Raw genomic sequence first — 16,620 nt, 5'->3', positions numbered from 1 at the left:
TGGTGGAAAAGTTAGAGTGGTCAATGGCGCAGTTTTAAAGGCCCCCCTTTTGGCCGCAGAGACAATATTTTACAGTTTTAAAGCTAGTTTCTGCAATTCTACACATTTTGCCATGGGGCTCCATTATGTTTTCTAAATACTTTATATCTGCTTTTAGTCATTTAAGACCACACGGAAAACATTTTACCATCCCTAAAATTACAGTGCATTCGGAAAGTATTCAGACCCCTTGACTTATTCTACATTTTGTTACGTTACAGCCTTATTCTAAAATTGATTAAATAAAAAAACATTCCCTCAATCTACACACAATACCCCATAAAGCGAAAACAGGTTTAGACAAGGCACACACCAGTCTTTATAAGGAACCACAGTTCACAGTGCATGTCAGAGCAAAACCCAAGCCATCAGGTTCAAGGAATTGGCCATAAAGCTCAGAGATAGGATTGTGTCAAGGCACAGATCTGGGGAAGGGTACCAAAACATTTCTGCAGCATTGAAGGTTCCCAAGAACACAGTGGCCTCCATCATTCTTAAATGGAAGTTTGGAAACGCCAAGACTCTTCCTAGAGCTGCCAGACGGAAGCAACTCCTCAGTAAAGGAACATGACAGTCTGCTTGGAGTTTGCCAAAAGGCACCTAAAAGGACTCAGACCATGAGAAACATGATTCTCTAGTCTGATGAAACCAAGATTAAACTCTTTGGCCTGAATGCCAAGTGTCACATCTGGAGAAAACCTGGCACCATCCCTATGGTGAAGCATGGTGGTGGCATCATCCGAACCTTGATGAAAACCTGCTCCAGAGCACTCAGGACCTCAGGCTGGGGTGAAGGTTCACCTTCTAACAGGACAACGACCCTAAGCACACAGTCAAGACAACGCAGGAGTGGCTTCGCGACAAGCCTCTGAATGCCCTTGAGTGGCCCAGCCAGAGCCCGGACTTGAACCTGATCGAACATCTCTGCAAACCTAAAAATATCTGTGCAGCGACGCTCCCCATCCAACCTGACAGAGCTTGAGATGATCTGCAGAGAAGAATGGGAGAAACTCCCCAAATACAGGTGTGCCAAGCTTGTAGCGTCCTACCAAAGAAGACTTGAGGCTGTAATCACTGCCAAAGGTGCTTCAATAAAGTAATGAGTAAAGGGTCTAAATACTTAAGTAAATGTGATTTCATTTTTTATATACATTTGCAAAAATTTCAAACCATCTGTTTTTGCTTTGTCATTATGGGGTATTGTGTGTAGATTGATGAGGGAAAAAAACTATTGAATCCATTTTAGAATAAGGCTGTAATGTAAGAAAATGTGGAAATAGTCAAGAGCTCTGAATACCCTGTATTTTCAATAACAATATTTAATACAATTCTTCCATGACCCAAAGGGAATAAACTGCTACCCACCAGTGGGTCCTAACCCACCAAGGTGGAAACACTGCGGACGCAAGAAAGGATATGATTGGGCGGCAGGAAGTTCCAGCTAAGGACCTGATTGGCCAGGGCCAGGTATCTCTGGAACACAGAGGACATCTGAGCGTTGAGGTTCTCTCTGCGACTGAACTCCTGCAGCACCTCCATGGTCAATACGAAGATCTGACGCAGGTTGTCCTCCTGAACGTGAACACACATCAGAACAAAAACACACGCACAAAAGGTGTCAACACAAACACACACTACTACCAAGCCAGAGAGAGCATAGCATTCAGTTAGAGGGACAGAGGAGAAAGGAGGAAAAAGGAGCAGGAGGAACAGAAGTCTGACCTGAAAGATGCGCTTGCAGCTGCCGTGGAACTCCATGTTGAGGCCGATATTACTGGTCTTACTGGAGCTGGAGAACTCACTGATGAGGGCCGTCAGGATGGAGCAGGCCAGTGTCTGCTGCAGGGGCACACACACAGGTCTGATGTCATATGTCACATTGAGGGTAGCTGACAGAGGACAGCAGCCGGCTTACTAAAGAGGAGACATCTAAATAGACCCAAGCCATGAAACCCTCCCTGGCCTCCTGAAGAATGACTGCCATCTAGTGGAGACAGTTATACTACTGGGAGAGCTCATATCAGGTTGGTGAGGCCAGAAATCTCAAAGGAACAGTGGGTACCGCATGGGCATTTAACTCCCCTGTTTTGGGGACCTGCATGGTTCTGGTACCGGCTCCGACCAACATTTTAGCTTATAAATCAACCTGTGTGAAGCAGAATGTGAAATCTGACATCCTTTTAAGCTGGGATGTCCCTCCTACCATTTCATTCGCTCTTCCGACTGTCCAACTCCTGGCTGAACCCTACGTCACAGCCCCTAACATCATAATGCAGCAGGACTGAGTGGTTTCGTCACTGTGGCACATTCAGAGATATTTTAGATTACTAGCTATAAATCATTCATAGATTTTAAACAAAAACATTGTCATAAATGGACAATATTAATATAAGATGAAAGGTGAGTTCCTAACAAGTTCAGGAAGACACGCTAGAGTTCTGTGAGACATTCACAGAAATGGGGGCAGACGTTTTGATCAAGAAAGACCTTAAGAAAATATGCAAATGTTTTAACACTAAACATACAAATATGTATTTTACAGTTATAAGGAAGGTGAAATCTTATAGTTAGTTGTTTTATAATTTGATTATAGTACTTTTTAGAAAGCCTATAATTAATTTCAAGCCTTATTTCATACAGCTGTGTTGAATAGAAAATACAGTTCGGAAAGTACTGACCCCTTGACTTTACCCACATTTTGTTAAGTTACATCCTTATTCTAAAATGGATCAAATAAAATCCTCAATCTACACACAATAACCCATAATGACAAAGTGAAAAAAGGTTTTAACCTCTCTTGGGTACGTGAGACGTTAGCGTCCCACCTCTTCAACAGCCAGTGAAATTGCTGGGCGCCAAATTCAAATACATAAATACTCATTATAAAAATTCAGAAAACAAAACATATTTTACATAGGTTTAAAGATGAATTTCTTGTGAATCCAACCACAGTGTCAGATTTAAAAAATACTTTACGCCGAAAGCATACCTTACAATTATTTGCAAACAGTAACCAGCCAAGAAGAACAGTTACACAAGTCAGAAATAAAGATAAGATTAATCCCTTACCTTTGACGATCTTCATATGGTTGCACTCAGCAGACATTCATTTACTCAATAAATGTTCCTTTTGTTCGATAAAGTCTCTTTATATCCAAAAACCTCAGTTTTGGTTGCGCGTTTTCTTCAGTAATCCACAGGCTCAAACGCAGTCGAGCCAGGAAGACAAAAAAATCCAAATTGTATCCGTAAAGTTCGTAGAAACATGTCAAACGATGTTTATATTCAAACCTCAGGTTGTTTTTAGCCTAAATAATCGATAATATTTCAACCGGACAATAACGTCATCAATTTAAAAGGTAAACAAGAAACGCACTCTCTCCGTCTCGCGCATGAAAAAGCTCTGACACTTTAGGGTCCACTCATTCAGACTGCTCTTACTTCCAAATTTTTCAGAATACAAGCCTAAAACAATTTCTAAAGACTGTTGACATCTAGTGGGAGGCATAGAGACTGCAATTTGAGTCCTAAGTCAATGGGTACTGTAATGGCACTGAATAGAAAAATACAAAACAAAAACAAAACTTCCTGAAGGAATTTTTCTCCGGTTTTCGCCTGCCAAATCAGTTCTGTTATACTCACAGACACTATTTTAACAGTTTTGAAAACGTTAGAGTGTTTTCTATCCAAATCTACCAGTTATATGCATATCATATCCTCTGGGCCCGAGAAGCAGACAGTTTAATTTGGGCATGCATTTCATCCAAAATTCCGAATGCTGCCCCCTACCCTAGAGAAGTTAAGACATTCAAAATAAAAAACAAATACCTTATTTACATAAGTATTCAGACCCTTTGCTATGAGACTTGAAATTGAGCTCAGGTGCATCCTATTTCCATGGATCATCCTTGAGATGTTTCTACAACTTGGAGTCCACCTGTGGTCAATTCAATTGATTGTACATGATTTGAAAATGTACATACTTGTCTATATAAGGTCCCACAGTTGACAGTGCATGTCAGAGCAAAAACCAAGCCACGAGGTTGAAGGAATTGTCTGTAGAGACCTGAGACAGGATTGTGTCGTAGCATAGATCTGTGGAAACGTACCAAAAAACATCTGCAGCATTGAGGGTCCCCAAGAACACAGTGGCCTCAATCATTCTTAAATGGAAGAAGTTTGGAAACACCAAGACTCTTCCTAGAGCTACCCACCCAGCCAAACTGAGTATTGTGGGAGAAGGGCCTTGGTCAGGGAGGTGAACAATAAACTGATGGTCACTCTGACAGAGCTCCAGAATTCCTCTGTGGAGATAGGATAACCTTCCAAAAGGACAACCATCTCTGCAGCACTCCACCAATCAGGCCTTTATGGTAGAGTGGCCAGACGGAAGTGACTCCTCAGTAAAGGAACATGACAGGCCGCTTGGAGTTTGCCAAAAGGCAAAAAGACTCTCAGACCATGAGAAACAAGGTTATCTGGTCTGATGAAACCAAGACTGAAGTATTTTGCCTGAATACCAAGCATCACGTCTAGAGGAAACCTGGCACCATCCCTACGGTGAAGCATGGTGGTGGCAGCATCATGCTATGGCAATGTTTTTCAGCGACAGAGACTGAGAGACTAGTCAGGATCGAGGGAAAGAAGAACAGAGCAAAGTACAGAGAGAACCTTGATGAAAACCTGCTACAGAGCGCTCAGGATCTCAGACTGGGGTGAAAGTTCACCTTCCAACAGGACAATGACCCTAAGCACACAGCCAAGACAATGCACGAGTGACTTCGGAACAAGTCTCTGAATATCCTTGAGTGGACCAGCCAGAGCCCAGACTTGAACCTGATCGAAAATCCCTGGAGACGTGAAAATAGCTGTGCAGCGACACTCCCCATCCAACCTGACAGAGCTTAAGAGGATCTGTAGAGAAGAATGGGAGAAAGTCCCCATATACAGGAGTGCCAAGCTTGTAGCGTCATACCTAAGAAGACTCATTGCTGTAATCGCTGCCAAAGGTGCTTGAATATAGTACTGAGTAAAGAGTCTGAATACTTATGTAAATGTATTATTTCAGTTGTTTTATTTTTAATACATTTGCAAAAAATATCTAAAAACCTTTTTTTGCTTTGTCATTATGGGGCATTGTGTGTAGATTGATGAGCAAAAAAACCCAACTGAATCAACTGTAGAATAAGGCTGTAATGTAGTAAAATGTGGAAAAAGTCAAGGTGTAAATACTTTCCGAAGGCACTGTACATCATAAAATATTTGTACTGTGTACTTGAGCTTGTGTCCTCAAAAGTGACTACTCTTCAGCAATGTATAGATATTTTTACCAGAAAGGTGAGATTTTAAACCTTTTTTTTTTACTAGTTATTGTTTATGGCCCTCTTGTGATAAATAATTACTTTTGGGGATAATGTAGATTACATAGATTTTCAATTATATTTAGTTATATTTAACTGGTTTTAAAGCCAGAAGCAAAGTGAACATCTGTGGGATTTTAGGGAGTGGACTCTTTTCCCGTATCACTAACGAGTGTACTCCTTTCACATCTTTGATAATTATGACATTCTGATGTTTTTTCCATTAATTTATCATTTTCCCAATCACATCGGATCTTTTCACATCAGATCTTTTTCAGAGTGGACTTGTTGATCTGAAAAAAGATCAGAATTGGGCTGCGGAGTCAAGTAGGCTGCGTTTACCTAGGAAGCCCAATTCTTTTGACCAATAAGATCAGCTCTGAAAAATATATTACATGAAAAGATGGGATGTAATTGGTTAACATAACATTTAGTGAGAAAAATATGAGAATTTGGCTGCCTGTGTAAACACTGCTTTATACATGTGTCTCGTGTCTGTGATAAGTGTAAGAATTAGACCGGTGTTTCTTACCACTGTGGGGTTGCCGCTGCTGATGAGCTGGCTGACTTCGTGGAAGATACCTTTACAGTTAATGGACTTGTCCAGAGAGCCTCTCTTCACTATGACCGCTACAGCCAGCAGGATCTGCTCCCGGACATACTTCTGTAGACTGGGGGGGGGAGAGAGGAGAGACATATTTTTAAACTGCATTACAGGCCTGCATGAAGTGAGATTGATAGATCCTTGAGAATCTAATTCATGCTGCCGCTACACACACGCCTACTTGGGTCTCTGTAAAACGTAGGTGAGGAGGAATGTCCGTAGCGATTCGATGCTGGCCTTCTCCAGCAGGATCCACTCCCGTACCACCGCCTCCATGACGGCCGTGGCTGCCTGGAACAGCACATAGTCCACCTTACTGGTCTCTGTGGAGGGTGACAGATGCACATTAATCACAGAGTAGCGTTAAGATTTCCCTTCACTGGAACTCAGGGGCCTAGCCCAAACCCAGAACATTATTCCTCCTCCACCAAACTTTACAGTTGGCACTATGCTTTGGGGCAGGTAGCGTTCTCCTGGCATCCACCACACTCAGATTTGTCTGTCGGACTTGCCAGATGGTGAAGTGTGATTCATCACACCAGAGAACGCATTTCCACTGCTCCAGAGTCCATGGGCGGAGAGCTTTACACCACTCCAGCCCAGTCGACGCTTGGCATTCATTGCAAATGGCGATCTTAGGCTTGTGTGCAGCTGTCCGATTATGGAAACCCATTTCAGGAAGCTCCTGACGAACAGTTATTGTGCTGACGTTGCTTCCAGAGGTAGTTTAAAACTCGGTAGTGAGTGTTGCAAACGAGGAGAGGCAAATTTTACTTGCTACGCTCTTCAGCACTTGGCGTCCCGTTTTGTGAGCTTGTGTGGCCTACCACTTTGCGGCTGAGACATTGTTACTCATAGATATTTCCACCTCACAATAACAGCACTTACAGGGCATACATTTTATGAACTGACTTGTTGGAAAGGTGGCATCCTATGACAAGTCACTGAGCTCTTCAGTAAGGCCATTCTACTGCCAATGTTTGTCTATGGAGATTGCATGGCTGTGTGCTCGATTTTATACACCTGTCAGCAATGGGTGTGGCTGAAATAGCCGAATCCACTAATGTGTGTCCACATACTTTTGTGTATATATAGTGTATTTCCATCCATTAATAGGCTAAAACGCATTATTTCGCAATGGGATTTTTTTCTTTCTTCTCCCAGACAATTGGTCGGCGCCAATTTGAATTAAATCGGCCAAACGCTGGCTAAAGGAAACACTGTTATGGGCACACCTGCACACAAACAGTATCATATATCACCCTCACAAACTTTTACAGATGCACAATTGAGAGTAGAGGTCGACCAATTATGATTTTTCAACGCCGATACTGATGATTGGAGGACCAAAAAAAGCCGATACCGATTAATCGTCCGATTTACACACACACACACACACACACACACACATACATACATACATACATACATACATACATACATATATTTATTTGTAATAATGACAATTACAACAATACTGAATGAACACTTATTTTAACTTAACTTCACTAGGGAGGGGGCAGCATTCGGAATTTTGGATGAAAAGCGTGCCCAAATTAAACTGCCTGTTACTCAGGCCCAGAAGATAGGATATGCATATAATTAGTACATTTGGATAGAAAACACTCTAAAGTTTCCAAAACTGTTAAAATAATGTTTGTAAGTATAACAGAACTGATATGGCAGGCGAAAACCCGAGGAAAATCCAACCAGGAAGTACTATTATTTTGAAAGTCTGTTTTCCCATTGAAAGCATAACCACCATACAAAGACTTAAGACCCAGTTGACGAGCCCTGTGGCTTCCTCTACATGTGGCCAGTCTTTAGGCATTGTTTCAGGCTTTTACATTGAAAAATGAGGGAGATACAGCACTTTCAATCAGTGGCCAGTGGAAATTTCCATTCATCAGCCATGCGCCTGATCGGGAACGCGCCTTTCTTATTTCTCCTTTCCTATTGACGAAGCTTTTGTCTGGTTGAAATATTATTGATTATTTATGACAAAAACAACCGGAGGATTGATTTTAAACATTGTTTGGCATGTTTCTACTAACTTTTATTGTACTTTTGAAAAACTTTGTCTGGACTTAGTGAACGCGCCTTAAGCATTCGGATTACTGGACACAACACGTGAACAAAAAGGACGTTTTTGGTCATAAAGAGAGGGACATTATCGAACAAAACGAACATTTGTCTAACATGCAGACCTGGGAGTGCCACCAGATGAAGATCAAAGGTAAGTGATTCATTTTAATGCTATTTCTGACTTTTGTGACACTCTCCTTGGCTGGAAAATTGCTGTATGGGTTTCTTTGGCTAGGTGCTGACCTAACATAATGGCAAAGTGTGCTTTCTCCATAAAGCGTTTTTGAAATCTGACACAGCGGTTGCATTAAGGAGAAGTTTATCTTTATTCATATGTTTAACACTTGTATCGTTTATGATGAGTATTTCTGTAATTTGATGTGGCTCTCTGCACTTTCACCGGATGTTTGTTTGAGACAATGCATTTCTGAACTTAACGCGCCAATGTAAACTGAGATTTTTGGATATAAATATGAACTTTATCGAACAAAACATACATGTATTGTGTAACATGACGTCCTATGAGTGCCATCTGATGAAGATCAAAGGTTAGTGATTAATTGAATCGCTATTTCGGACGTGTGAGCCCTTTCCTTGGCTGGAAAATGGCTGTATGGTTTTCTGTGACTAGGTGCTGACCTAACATAATCACATGGTGTGCTTTCGCAGTAAAGCCTTTTTGAAATCGGACACTGTGGTTGTGATTTACAAGAAGTTTATATTTAAAATGGTGGATAATACTTGTATGTTTGAGGAATTTTAATTATGGGGTTTCTGTTCTGAATTTGGCGCCCTGCAATTTCACTGGCTGTTGTCGATGTGGGACGCTAGCGTAATTTTTGTTTTGTTTGTAATAATGACAATTACAACAATACTGAATGAACACTTTTATTTTAACTTAATATAATACATCAATAAAATCAATTTAGTCTCAAATAAATAATGAAACATGTTCAATTTGGTTTAAATAATGCAAAAACAAAGTGTTGGAGAAGAAAGCGGGTGGCATCCATAAGTCTAAATATTGCTGTTACATTGCACAACCTTCAATGTTATGTCATAGTTATGTACAATTCTGGCAAATTAGTTGAGCCAGGCGGCCCAAACTGTTGCATATACCCTGACTCTGCGTGCAATGAACGCAAGAGAAGTGACACAATTTCCCTAGTTTAATATTGCCTGCTAACATGAATTTATTTTAACTAAATATGCAGGTTTAAAAATATATACTTCTGTGTGTTGATTTTAAGAAAGGCATTGATGTTTATGGTTAGGTACGTTCGTGCAACGATTGTGCTTTTTCGCAAATGTGCTTTTGTTAAATCATCCCCCGTTTGGCGAAGTTGGCTGTCTTTGTTAGGAAGAAATGGTCTTCACACAGTTCGCAATGAGCCAGGCGGCCCAAACTGCTGCATATACCCTGACTCTGTTGCACAGAACGCAAGAGAAGTGACACAATTTCCCTAATTAAAATAAATTAATATTAGCAGGCAATATTAACTAAATATGCAGGTTTAAAAATATATACTTGTGTATTGATTTTAAGAAAGGCATTTATGTTTATGGTTAGGTACACTTTGGTGCAACAAGAGTGCTTTTATTATTACAAATGCGCTTGTTAAATCACCCGTTTGGCGAAGTAGGCTATGATTCAATGATAAATTAACATTCACCGTGTCGATTATATGCAACGCAGGACAAGCTAGATAAACTTGTAATATCATCAACCATGTGTAGTTAACTAGTGATTATGTTAAGATTGATTGTTTTTTATAAGATAAGTTTAATGCTAGCTAGCACCTTACCTTGGCTCCTTGCTGCACTCACATAACAGGTAGTCACAGCCTGCCACGCAGTCTACTCGTGGAGTGCAATGTAATCGGCCATAATCGGTGTCCCAAAATGCCGATTACCGATTGCTATGAAAACTTGAAATCGGCCCTAATTAAATCAGCCATTCCGATTAATCGGTTGACCTCTAATTGAGAACATCCTGTCGAGCTGTATCACCGCCTGGTACAGCAACTGCACAGCCCTCAACCGCAAGGCTCTCCAGAGGGTGGTGCGGTCTGCACAATGCATCACCAGGGGCAAACTACCTGCCCTCCAGGAGACCTACAGCACCCGATGTCACAGGAAGGCCAAAAATATCATCAAGGACAACAAATCACCCGAGCCAATGCCTGTTAACCCCGCTACCATCCAGGAGACGAGGTCAGTACAGGTGCATCAAAGCTGGGACCGAGAGACTGAAAAACAGCTTATATCTCAAGGCCTTCAGACTGTTAAACAGCCATCACTAACACAGATAGGCTGCTTCCTACATACAGATCAAATCATAAGCAACTTTAATAAATGGATCACTAGGCACTTAAAAAAATGCCACTTTAATAATGTTTACATATCTTACATTACTCATGTCATATGTATATACTGTATTTATACCATCTTTTGCATCTTGCCTACGCCGTTCGGCCATCGCTCATCCATATATTTATATGTACATATTCTTATTCCATCCCTTTACATTTGTGTATATTAGGTAGTTGTTGTGAATTTGTTAGATTACTTGTTAGATATTACTGCACTGTCGGAACTAGAAGCACAAGCATTTCGCTACACTCGCATTAACATCTGCTAACCATGTGTATGTGACCAATAACATTTGATTTGATTAAGGCCTAACACACACAAACAAACATAATTGAGGAGTGTTTTGAAACTTTTTTGTTAGAGGGACACTTACCTAATATGTGCTTGCAGACAGCGAAGGGTGATTTGGACTTCCGGAAGGAGAGGAATACGTGTTCTGCGTGCTGCCTCTGTTCTGTATTGACCATGGATGGCGGTGCCTAAACACACACACCATTTGCGTACAGTCAATTACACCAAATCTCAACTAAGTAAAGTCACACACACACACCTTAAAAGACCCCCAAAATATACACAACTAAACACACATACGCGGTAAGCCAAGGAGTATGGCTAGAATGGGTCTCGGCAGGAAAATCCCAATCCAGGTCTAATTGCAGTAAAATAAGCTCTCTGACTCACGTCACGGTGGCCAGGAATGAGGCGAGAAAGACCATTTTTTCTCTCCTGACCACAGGCACGACAGGGGCTTCCTTCCCATGCCCACCCCTTCCCCTGAACATACTACACACGTCACACACATTTAGGATCTATTGGACCAGAATCTGTTAACTAGCTAACCTCTTATTCAACACAATTACATAATTATGTGGCTAAAACAATAGCAAGGATAGAATAAACTCAAACATGAAGAATGTTATTCGAAGTAACTGGCACGAGCTCCCCAGAGTACTTCAATCACCAAGCATGGTGCTTAATCAAGTATGTGATCGATAACTTTTAGCCAACTAACGTTACTGTACTAGCAAGCCAACCCTTCCTGATGGTTAAGCTAAGCGTTTGCAATATATGACTTTTCCTTTACTAAAAGCTGTGCTTTGTGATATATTCGGGTAATTGAGACAGTGCCCTCCTTGACTGTTGCATAATGTTGGTGACAAATAGACGGTAAAGTCAGTCAGTAGCTAGCTAGCTAACGTTAGGTGGAACATGGTGAATCAACAGCGTGTCTAACGACGTGGGCTGCAATGGGGATGTTCACCGAACTGTCTAGTGTTGAAGAAATACAACTTGAGTATTGAATCAAACTAACTAGCTAAACAAGTGTGTGGTTCCCTGTAAACATGAGTGTTCTACTAGTGAAGTAAAAAAAAAAAACATCGTCACAACAGACACTGTCACACATAGCTAGCGGCTTTTGGGGATGATGGCTATGCTAGATTTTTGCAGGATGGAGACAGCACTGCGCCACGCATCAGTATCCTTCTCCGATAAAAAACTGTGCCCACTAAATCGCTCGCCGTCACATAACGCTCAATAAAACCAAGAACCAAACACATACCAAAAAACTTTTAAAAATAGATTATATTTCTCACCATTAAAACTTTGGCAGCGCTTTCCAGCTGTGAAATCACTTCTGGTGCACCAACCGCCGCCATCATTGTCTCTCTTCAATGACGCGCCATGCGCTGAATTGTGGGATTAGGGGTACTCTGGCCAATTTGAAAGTAGAGACTTTTTGCAGGGAATTTCAGAACAGCGCGTGGCTCTATGGACGATATGTAATAAAAAATATAAAAATATAAATATATAAATATAAAAATAAAATATTGAACATAAGGGCTTCATTTTTACAAGCCAAGACGCTTGCAAACGTCATATGTTGTGATACCTGAATGTTTATAGATGATTCCTACCACCAGGAGAGCGCACCAAAAAAGTCACAAAATCATTTGAATCCTTTTGTCAAAATGGCTTTTTGAAAGATTTGCACTCAAGTGGGCCTTTCTGGAAAGTCTTTTTTATAATATTGATAAAGTTGGTCATTATTACTACTAAAATAAACCCCCATTATGCCTATTTATTAAGAATTTCTAAATGACATATTACCAGAGATCTATGTTATTACCTTTACCTTATCATAACCCCCCAGAGGACTTATTCTGTTCATAATGTTATGGTTGTCATAGCATAGGACACAAATTATACCTATTAAAAAAAGTGATGTTGCTCTCATGAAATGTAAATCCTTGCCCCACTAGCCTATCATAGAAAATATGTTGTTTTACATGTGATTTTATAGCTTCAAATTATGATGTAAATGACTTTAAAGAGATATGTCAGTTCTGAAAAAATATGCAGCCACATTTCTTAGAACTACGTGACAGCTAAAAGCCTACCAGTTATGTCTAAATGGTGTGTGAGTGTCCTTCAAATCTGAGCCCACAATATCATCTGTTGTCATTTGATTTCATCTGTTGTATGTTGCACTTCTGATTGTTCTATCTCATTGTTTCCTTCTGTAAGATAAATATTTGACACTTCATGGTAGGGTTAACATATTTATTTTTGAAAATGTCATCAATTCGGACATAATTATTGGTGACGTGATAACTAGTTCTTCCTGAATACATACAATGCCTGTGCTGTGTAGGATAGATTGTGTGCTGGACTTCCTCCACTGGTAAAAAGTTTATCAGAATCTACATGTTCATCCATCTACCACACATAAACCTCTTTCAACCAAGATGAATAACCTGCATAGATTTAAGTTGTAATCAACCCCCATTTGAATATTTGACTGTATTGCTCATCTTACCAATGATTAAATGGAACCCATGTTTCAGTTCACGTGTGCATCAAAAAATCTTCTTCAAACTTTTTAACACCTTCAGAGAGGTAGCCCACACAGTGAAATGACAGACTTGAGAAAAATTACAATTTATGTCAAAACACCTTCTAAGTGTGTCTTGTTGCATTTCAATAGAATACTGAATAAAAAGATGTCCAGGTCTATATTTGAACACCCTTGTCCTTATACTGCTTTCTAAATAAATATTATGGTAAGACAAAAATGTATGTCACATGCTATGTCTCCTTCTGATGGAAATTAACAGTTTAATTGGCATCTGAATTCATTAATGTTATGAAAATGATCTTGTATCAGTACCGTTGAAAATCAGGCTAAATAATATTGGGTACGGCCAGAATGCTGATATTGGTATAGCTCACTGTATACAATTTCAAACTCTCAGGGGACAATCTTCTAATTATCCAAAGCAAAGCAACCCACAAATATCCACAATGCCCAAAACAACCACCCAAAACAACACTAGCTACCCAAAACAACACAACTACCCCCAAAATACCCCAAACTACCCCACAATGAACAACTACCCAAAACAGCTACCTCAAACCTACCAAAAACAACGCATAACTACCCACAATGCCCAAAACAACCCCACAATTACCACCCAAAACAACACGACTACCCCCAAAATACCCCAAACTACCCCACAATGGACAACTACCCAAAATAGCTACCTCAAACCTACCAAAAACAACCCACAATGCCCAAAACGACCCTACAAACTAGTCTGGCTGGCACCAAACTCGAAGTCTTGATGTTGTAGGCACAAAGTGTGGATAATGAAGGGGGATTTTTAACAGATTGGTTGTCCTATGTGTCTTTCTCACTAAAACACCCACATGGACAGCCACACACCGCCCCCTACCAACACAACTGTTGGATTTTTAAATCCAAAGGACAGGTCAAACCCCCTGGGAAAAAAGAGGAGAACCAAACAAAGCTCAAGCAACTTTTGTGTGAATATTGCACCAAGAACGGATTCTTGTCCAGACCAATGTTTCACAGCTCTCCCTCGCTGTGTACCATGTGAGTCGTGTCAGCCAGGCTACTACAAAACCCCAAACTCTTCACTTTAAAGGTACGGGGTTAAGGTCTGACTACAACCTACTCTGAATATTGTCCTCTTTTCTTTGGCACATATGGCCTGTTGATCTTGCTGATGTGTGGGACCTGTCAGATTCTGCAGGAACTGCAGAACTAGTCCTAGTTTCCCTATGTCCACAGCTAGTACAAACAGCACTGAACTATTTTGTTCATAGAAGCATTACAATGCTTAACATGCACTCAGCAGTTTAAAGAAGACTGTGATTAAAAGAAGAGTCCTGTGGACATTGTGATGTTGCACTGTATTAATCATGATCATGTATTTTGCAATAACTATTCTTTGCACTGTATTTATCATGTGCTATAACATATAAACCAATAGCTTCTGTTACAGTTGAAGTCGGAAGTTTACATTTACCTTAGCCAAATACATTTAAACTCAGTTATTCACAATTCATGACATTTAATCAGAGTAAAAATTCCCTGTCTAAGATCATTTAGGATCACCACTTTATTTTAAGTATGTGAAATGTCTGAATAATAGTAGAGAGAATTATTTATTTCAGCTTTTATTTCTTTCATCACATTCCCAATGGGTCAAAAGTGTACATACACTCTATTAGTATTTGGTAGCATTACAGTGCAAAGAATACAGTGCAAAGAATAGTTATTGCAAAATACATGATCATGATTAATACAGTGCAACATCACAATGTCCACAGGACTCTTCTTTTAATCACAGTCTTTAAACTGCTGAGTGCATGTTAAGCATTGTAATTCTTCTATGAACAAAATAGTTCAGAGTGCTGTTCAGATTGCCTTTAAATTGTTGAACTTGGGTCAAACGTTTCGGCTAGCCTTCCACAAGCTTCCCACAATAAGTTGGGTGAATTTTGGCCCATTCCTCCTGACAGAGCTGGTGTAACTGAGTCAGGTTTGTAGACCTCCTTGCTTGCACACGCTTTTTCAGTTCTGCCCACAACTGTTCTATAGGATTGAGGTCAGGGCTTTGTGATGGCCACTCCAATACCTTGACTTTGTTGTCCTTAGGCCATTTTGCCACAATTTTGGAAGTATGCTTGGGGTCATTGTCCATTTGGAAGACCCATTTGCGACCAAGCTTTAACTTCCTGACTGATGTCTTGAGATGTTGCTTCAATATATCCAGATAATTTTCCGCCCTTATGATGCCATCTATGAAGCCATGACATAATTTTCTGGAATTTTCCAAGCTATTTAAAGGTACATTCAACTTAGTGTATGTCAACTTCTGACCCATTGGAATTGTGATACAGTGAATTATAAGTGAAATAATCTGTCTGTAAACAATTTTTGGAAAAATTACTTGTGTCATGCAAAAAGTCGATGTCCTAACCGACTTGCCAAAACTATAGTTTGTTAACAAGAAATTTGTGGGGTGGTTGAAAAACTAGTTTTAATGACTCCAACATAAGTGTATGTAAACCTCCGACTTCAACTGTATATACAGTGCATTCAGAAAGTATGCAGAACCCTTCACTTTCTCCACATTGTTGCATTACAGCCTTATTGTAAAATGGATTAAATAGTCCCCCCCCCCTCAACCTACACACAATACCCCTTAATGACAAAGCAAAAACAGGTTTATTAAAAATAAACTGAAATATCACATTTACATAAGTATTCAGACCCTTACTCAGTACTTTGTTGAAGCACCTAAGGTAGCGAATACAGCCTCGAGTCTTCTTGGGTATGATGCTACAAGCTTGGCACACCTGTATTTGGGGAGTTTCTCCCATTCTTCTCTGAAGATGCTCTCAAGCTCTGTCAGGTTCGATGGGGAGCGTTGCCGCACAGCTATTTTCATGTCTCTCCAGAGATGTTAGATCAGATTCAAGTCCGGGCTCTGGCTGGGCCACTCAATTACATTCAGAGACTTGTCCCGAAGTCACTTGTGCATTGTCTTAGCTGTGTGCTTAGGGTCATTGCCCTGTTGGAAGGTAAAGCTTCGCCCCAGTCCGAGGTCATGAGCGCTCTGGATCAAGGATCATCAAGGATCTCTCTGTACTTTGCTCTGTTCATCTTTCCCTCGATCCTGACTAGTCTCCCAGCCCCTGCCGCTGAAAAACATCCCCACAGCATGATGCTGTCACCCCCATGCTTCACGGTTGGGATGGTGTTCTTCGGCTTGCAAGCCTCCCGTTTCCTCCAAACATAACAATGGTCATTATGGCCAAACAGTTCTATTTTTGTTTCATCAGAACAGA

At 40.5% G+C, this 16,620-nt stretch overlaps 1 protein-coding gene across 1 annotated transcript in view; it reads right to left on the bottom strand.

Annotated features, from left to right (window-relative positions):
• The window catches only part of LOC129816880 (exportin-4-like), a 52,150-nt gene extending 40,007 nt beyond the window's left edge, over positions 1-12,143 (bottom strand). Inside the window, exons 1-6 of the mRNA XM_055871845.1 lie at positions 12,057-12,143; positions 10,835-10,940; positions 6,185-6,326; positions 5,932-6,070; positions 1,762-1,878; positions 1,459-1,611 (exon numbers count right to left, since the gene is read on the bottom strand). Of these exons, the coding sequence (XP_055727820.1) occupies positions 1,459-1,611; positions 1,762-1,878; positions 5,932-6,070; positions 6,185-6,326; positions 10,835-10,940; positions 12,057-12,122 (723 nt within the window). The 5' untranslated portion in view covers positions 12,123-12,143. The remainder of the gene's footprint in view (positions 1-1,458; positions 1,612-1,761; positions 1,879-5,931; positions 6,071-6,184; positions 6,327-10,834; positions 10,941-12,056) is intronic.
• Between the last annotated feature and the right edge of the window lie 4,477 nt (positions 12,144-16,620).

The sequence above is a fragment of the Salvelinus fontinalis genome, chromosome 19 (genome assembly GCF_029448725.1).
Source record: "Salvelinus fontinalis isolate EN_2023a chromosome 19, ASM2944872v1, whole genome shotgun sequence".
Taxonomy (NCBI): Eukaryota; Metazoa; Chordata; class Actinopteri; order Salmoniformes; family Salmonidae; genus Salvelinus; species Salvelinus fontinalis.
The sequence above is the reverse complement of the archived record's forward strand: the minus strand, read 5'-3'. Positions and strand labels throughout refer to the sequence as shown.